The sequence below is a fragment of the Populus euphratica genome, unplaced genomic scaffold (genome assembly GCF_000495115.2).
Source record: "Populus euphratica unplaced genomic scaffold, PopEup_1.0 scaffold1004.1, whole genome shotgun sequence".
In the NCBI taxonomy this organism is placed as follows: Eukaryota; Viridiplantae; Streptophyta; class Magnoliopsida; order Malpighiales; family Salicaceae; genus Populus; species Populus euphratica.
This window is the reverse complement of record NW_011500858.1, coordinates 25,780-33,035: the sequence shown is the minus strand read 5'-3', so window position 1 is coordinate 33,035 and position 7,256 is coordinate 25,780. Positions and strand designations below refer to the sequence as shown.

Here is a 7,256-nt window from a genome sequence, read left to right as displayed (position 1 = left end):
AGGCATGTATTCGTACACTAACATTTTCTCTTCCCCCTGAATGCAGCAGCCTAGGAGCCTGACAAGATTCATGTGTTGCAATTTAGCTATGAGTATAAGCTCGTTTTTGAATTCCACCAGCCCTTGTCCTGAACTTCTGGACAGTCTTTTGACCGCTATCTCTCGCCCTACCGGCAATTTCCCCTGAAGTAAAACAGCTCTCAATTCAATACTTGGTCTGAGATATGAAATTAATAAGTTCTTCAATCCTTTTCTTGAAGTAATTTTTAACAAACTACCTTGTAAACTGGTCCAAAGCCACCTTGTCCAAGTTTTTTGTCTGCAGAAAAGGAATTTGTAGCAGCCATAATTGTTGCTGCACTATATACCTTTAAATTATGGCCCTTGTTTCCGTCATTTTCGAGTTCAAGCGTATCGTTCGTTGAATCCAATGTCAGCAACTCATTGAGATACTTCTCTGCTAAGATTGATATGATAAAGTAAGTTTGTTTGTTATTAAGAAAATGCTAAGATTGGTATGATAAAGTAAGTTCGTTGAATCCCGGAATTCAACAAGTCTTAAAATCAGTAAATTTGTTTGTTATTTAGAAAATGTTACCTCTAAGTCTTCTCCTTCTCAGATACCACAGGAGTCCCGCGAGCCCCATCAATGAAACAAATCCCACAGAAGCTAAAATAATCCATATCCAATTCCTTTTCCCTACATCCAATGGGAATTTATTTAAAATTAATTACATTGTTGGGTTATAAATTGATAACTAGAAAACGAAAGAACAGTTAACCTGAAGAGTCTTGAACAATAATGTGGTATTGAATTGCATTTCCACTCAGGTCTTGTGTAAAGCTTCCATAAAAAAACGTGCATCCAGTATTGTTGGCATTATTGCCTCTGGTAGTAACACCAACACAATCACAATCTTTCCAGCAGATGTCCATGCAATCACTAATGCTAAGACTAGAATTATAGTCGTCCTTACTAGGAACTGTGTTAACAAAGTAACCTCGTCTCAATTCAAAACTGTTCCGATTTCTCCTGCATGCCGGTCCTGACCACCTTTCGCAACCACCATCTTTATTATTTCCTTTACATGATGAGCGTCCATATACTCGTCCAGTACTTAGATCTTCTATGCCCCCATCAAATCTCAACTGCCACATTGAAAAATTCCTTTGACCCTGAGGAGTAAATTGATTTGCAGAAACTGTGAACATAAAGCAATCCTCGTCTGCGTTAGAAATATTAATAAAACTGAAATCAAGAACCGCTGCATCCAGAAAAGGAATTTCGAAACTAGTATTGCTCCTCAATGGTCCGGTAGTCCAATAAATTACATCTCGCCGCTTAATGACCAACTTCTTTCCATTAGTATCCCATTCAAAAGTGAAAGCACCAGCGGGAGTGGGTACTAAGTCGCTCAACCACGACATGAGGGACCAGGTTCGGCCAGTTCTATGGTTGATCCCTAACTTCATTCCAGGCAAGAATGTGTCAGTAGGAAAATCAAAGCTTTGCCATAAGACCTGTTGGCTGCCAGAATTTTCATCTTTGAGAACAAAATTGCCTGAATCTTCTAAAATAGCTGTTATATTGGTTGCAGAAGATTGACTTGAATAGAACTCAACAGGATCACCTCCAGAGTAGGTGAGTTTCATATTTCCTGATCCATCAATTGCAAGAACCCCTGAATTGTCTGCTATGGGTTTGCCTCTGTTGGCTAGCCAAAAAGGGTGGCTTGTGTCATTGTTGTACGATATTCCCAAGTAGCTAGCATTCGACTCGGCAGAGCCGAGTCTTGTGAATCCTAAAGTGAAGAGCCCATTTTTGGAAACTAGAGTACTGGAAGAATTGAGGGAATCACCACCTTGGTACAGTGTGTCTGCTGCCAAAACGTGAGAGGCACAGAAGCAAAACAAAAGGAAGCGGTAGATCCTTCTAGCCATGGAAGATAACATTCATGAACAAGGAAGAAAAAAGAAAGAAGCATTTAGTAGATGATGAGCTATGTGTCATGATCTACCTAAAATGAAATAAAAAATGTAGCCAACAATTTTGACCTGCCGGTTCGTTAATCATTGACATTGACTTTTCTCTTTCCTAATTTCATAAGAAAAATAAAAAATAATAAAGAAAAGACGGCAAACAAGAAATGGTTTTGTTGTAAATGGTCACCAAAGGGAACGCGTTAGTACAATTAGAATATATATATCCGTATCCTCTCCAACCACCTTTTACCATATAACAGAGTCCAGTGTTTTGAATGTGATCGAAGAAGGGCTTATTAAAGACAACGCAATAAGCTTAAGGTTATCGTAAATAAAACATACTCTAAACAACGTGGCAAAAACATCCTTTTCCACGCAACTGTTCAAGAAATTACCACACTGATTTTTATTTTTTATTTTTTAGACTTTTTCTTTCATGATTGTACACTTTAAGATAAACATGCTCTCTGATTCTTTAGCTTTTCAAATAACTATATAAATAAATTTATCTATGTTCAAGTTGATATACATCCAATTCGGATTATATTATTGTCCCTAGTAACAAAACCTCCTTAAACTAAAAACGTACCTCAAACTCTCAAAAAGATCATAACATGAATATTTAAGGTATCCTAAGACCCACCAAGAATATGTTAAGGACTCGGAAAACGCAATGAATTCCCTTCAAAACTTATCAAATCCCCCACATAAGTAAGATAAATTCTGTTACTGGAGATGCAATTCTCCCACGTATTGAAAAGCATAAACGCTGACAAAAATGCCATTATGCTTTCCAAAGTTGACAGAACTGATGGACAAGGATTTTGCCAGGCTTAGTCTTGTACCTGCATAAAATATCTGGTATTATTAATTTTTTAAGATTTTTTTTTTTGGCCAGAGCTGATAAATGGAATTTATTCATATAACATAGAGTACAATTACTGGTCATTGAATCTGTATTTTATAAAAAAATTAATTTTTTATTTAAAATTAATTTTTTAGATTTTTAAATTGTTTTGATGGGTTTATATTAAAACTAATATATATATATATATAATTTTAATAATTTTCAAAAAAAAAACTATTTTACACCATAATAAGTGATACACTCTTAAAGAGTGTTTACCACATCGATCTTGTTTAGACATGATGGTGTTTATTCAATTTAGATCTTTTTTATTTGATGGAAAATAGTTTTTTTTAAGTGGTTTTCTTGGAAAATATATTTTTAAAAAGTGAATTATTTTTCGATATTTGATAGTATCTTAAAAAATAAGTTGGAAAACACTTTAATTTTTAGTTATATCATAAAAGATGAGCTGAAAAATTCTTGAAAAATAAGTTGGAAAACACTTTAATTTTTAGTTATATCATAAAAGATGAGCTGAAAAATAACTTATTAATATTATTTTTCAAGTTTATTAAAATACTAAGAAACAAATCTACAAATTTAAAAGTTAAATGATAATGAAAATGAAAAAAATATATAATTTAATAAATTATCTCAAATAAAGTAAATAACAATCAAAATAATAGAGATTAAATTTAAAAGATAAAAAAAATTAAAAGATGATGAAATTAAAATAATAATAATAATAATAATTTCATAAATTATTTCAAATAACATAAGTAACAATCAAAATAATAAGGATTAAGTTTAATAGAAAAAAATTTCAATTAAAAAAAATAACAATTATAAAAATAAAGATCAAAGTTAATATAAAAATCAAATTAAATAAAATTATAAGGCGTGAAATTAAAAAAAAAATCAAACCAAAATATATAACAATTAAAAGTTTAAGAATCAAATTTGTTATAATCAATAAATAATATGATTTTTTAAATTTTTCATAATTTTTAAAAAGTATTTTTCATCTGAAATAAAAGAAAAATACTTTTTCAAAAACAAAGCTAATTTTTTTTACTAAAAAATGATTTTTTAATTAATTTTTTAAATAACAAATAAATATAAACAAATTTCAAAATTAACTTTTAAAAAAACATTTTTCACCAAATAAACGAGTCCTTAAAGCTTGAAAGATGTTTTTGTTAAATTTACTATTTACCTGTTTAAGAGTCTAGTCATCATTTTCGAAACTGTCATTGCTCCTCAATGATCCAGTACCAGTAAAAAAATGCTCGCCTCGCATCTTAATAACCGACTAGATTATGCCATGTGTTTTTTTTTCATAATAAAAAAAGATTAAAAAATATTTAAAAAAAACCAACGATGGACTTAAATAAATTTAATAATATTATTAAAAAATAATATATTAACTAAATATAAACCATTAGAAATTTAATAATATCAAAATACTATGAAAAAACTAAATAAATTAATTTAAAATAAAAAATTAATTTTTTAAAATATTTTTTAAACACAAACAAACAAGCTATACAACTTTAGCTAGATGTTATGGAAAAAAATATTTTTACCGTGTTTGTGCATTGTGGTGGATTTATGGTGCCGCAGGCTTGTGGCGTGTGTGTGAGGAAATACAGTTGTAATTCTTAACCAGCTCAATATTAAAAAAAATAAATTAACAAAGATAATTTTAAAAAAATCATAAAAAAATTCATGTGGAGAATAACTATAGTAATTCATAGTATGTTTTTTAAGTACAAAACTAAATTTTCAATCAACTTAATACTAAAAAAATAAAAGCAATAAAGACTATTTTGAAAAAAAATCATATAAAAAAAGAAAACAATCCCATGTAAAAAAATATTATAGCAATCCATAATGTTTTGTGAGGAAAACTACAATTATAATTCTTAACCACCTCAATATTAAAAAAATAAATTCGACGAAGATAATTTAAAAAACAATTATAAGAAAAAACATAAAAACTATGTGGGGAAACACTAATACAATCTATAATGTTTTAAAGACAAAAAATATAAAACTAAATTCTTAACTTGCTAAATATTAAATTGTTTTTTGACAAAGATAATTTAAAAAAAACACGTGGAAAAACACTTTAGCAAAACAAAAACCATATGGAAAAACACTATAGTAATCAACAATGTTTCAAAGAAAAAACTATATATTTAAATTCTTAACCAGTTCAATATTAAAAAAATAAAATTGATAAAAATAATTTTTAAAAATAAAAATATATAAAAAACAAAAAACCATATAATAAAAATTACAGTAATTTCTCCATACATTTTAAAGTATTAATTTATTATAAACTAGATTTTGAAAGAGCTTAGTTTAGGTATACAAAAATTACCCTAAATAAATTTATGGTTAATTTCTAAGAAAAAAATACAACTGCATATCTTAAGAATTTTAAATTTCGCATGAGAAATGAAATTGTAGATGGTGACAAAAATAGATGAATGAAATGACCAAGTTAGAAATTATTTTCAATTAAGTTTTTTTTTTATAAAGCAATTCAGTTATTAAGAAGATTCAAAAGTAAAGATAAGTAAAGTCAAGAATCTTATCTTTTTAGATTACCAAGTATCATTCATGGTATGTGTTTAGCTAGCATTTTTATGTTTAATACGTGAATAATTAGATAATATTAGATAGGTGGCAGCATTATGCTATGCAACAAGTCAATTTTTTCTTAATATAAAAACATTACTTGGCAAATAATAGTATTTTTAAAGTAGCAAAATAAATTTGGGACCCTGTCATTAATTCAATGTATTCAATAATCTTGATTAATTTCATAATATGATTGATAAAAAAGCCAATGATAATTAAAAGAATCCTAAATTGAATGATACCCTCTAAATATTTTTAAAAGAACTTAATAATCTTATTTAATAACAAAGCATAAATTAAATGAGAATAAAATAGCCTCATAAAGAGGGGGGAAAAAAAAAAGCTCAATTATCAGCAAATAAAAGACTAGAAGGACGAATTCAAAACAAATCCATTGTAAAAAGGGATAAAAAAATTAACTCAAATCAACATGTCTAATTTACAGCCCATTTGTGAGGTCCAGACAACCCCATACAAAAAAAATTGAATAAAAAAATAAAATTTAAATTTTAATCAAACTAAATAATGAAACACAGAAGTGAAAAAAATCAATTAAAAAAATAGAAAAGAAAACCCGAGTTAACTAGATTAATATATGACTTAGGATATGAGATCGAGATAATCCTATAAAACAAAAACAACAAAAATCACAAGACTGAAGACCCAATAACCTAATCTTGAATGATAAATTAAAAAAATAAAGTCAAATCAAGCTAATAGTTGAAACTTAAAACTTGAGTCGTGAAACTAGGTCACCTCATACAAGGCAAACATGAGAAAATCACGAAATAAATTTCTTAATCATCCAAAATTAAAAAAATTAGACATGATAATCAAAAGAATGAGAATCAAATTTGGTATAGAAGTTAAATAAAATCAAACAATGAAGGACAATATTGAAAAATAAAATAAACTAGGACAATAAAAAAAAATAATAATCAAAAGAATGAGGATTAAAACTGGTATGAAAATTAAATAAAATAAAAAAAATAAGGGATGCAATTGAAACATAAGATAAATCAAGAAAATGATTAAAAAACAAAAAATAACTATAAAAAGAATTGGGGACCAAATATTATTATAGATTAAAAAAATTAAAGGAGGATAAAATTAAAACAATTAATTTTATAAATTATTTTAAATAAAATAAATATTAATAAAAAGATTGAGGATAAAATTCAAAGAAAAGCCAAATTGAATAATTGCATTGAAAAATTAAAGGGATAGACATAAAAGTCAAGAGGGAGAAAAAAAAGAAAAAAAAAAGGTTGTCGATGTCAAACTAAAAGTTCAATTTTCACATGCACCACTCAGGAATAGAGAAGCATCCGAGATGATTCAAACGCCGCCTAGGAAGCCACCATTCAACCACTAGAAGATGCCTAATGTGCTCCTCAAATGGTGTGGATATTTCCTACCCGCACGCGCCAATTATTATTTTTAAATAATATTTATATTTATTAAAATACTAAATTATTCCTTTTTCAATTTGATTATAGCCAAAAACTAAGTTGAAAATGAAAAAAACCCCTTACATGCTAGTTTAATATTTTTTTTATTCTAAAAGTTATTTTATCATTTAATTGTGCTTAAAAAAGGAAAAGATGAAGAAGTTCTCTATGCCAATTTGATATTTTTAGCTTTTAAAAATAACAAGTATAACAAGTAATTTTATAATGTTAAATTTTTTTCCTGGCAATAGATGTAATTAAATGTGTTAAAATCAATTTATCTCCATCAATTTGGTATTGACCAATGAATCATGTGGGAAAAA

General features: G+C 27.6%; 1 protein-coding gene across 7 annotated transcripts in view; it reads right to left on the bottom strand.

Moving 5' to 3' along the window:
- The window catches only part of LOC105116606 (G-type lectin S-receptor-like serine/threonine-protein kinase CES101), a 19,075-nt gene that overhangs the window by 8,302 nt on the left and 3,517 nt on the right, over positions 1 to 7,256 (bottom strand). The window contains exons 2-5 of one of the 7 annotated variants that reach the window (XM_011014036.1): positions 783 to 1,334; positions 599 to 700; positions 279 to 457; positions 7 to 183 (exon numbers count right to left, since the gene is read on the bottom strand). The exons of 1 other annotated variant lie outside the window; for it this stretch is intronic. In XM_011014036.1, the coding sequence (XP_011012338.1) occupies positions 7 to 183; positions 279 to 457; positions 599 to 700; positions 783 to 1,334 (1,010 nt within the window). Of the gene's footprint in view, positions 1 to 6; positions 184 to 278; positions 458 to 598; positions 701 to 782; positions 1,951 to 7,256 lie in introns of all 7 variants that reach the window. 5 more of the 7 variants (XM_011014035.1, XM_011014033.1, XM_011014032.1 and 2 more) reach the window with 5 other exon arrangements.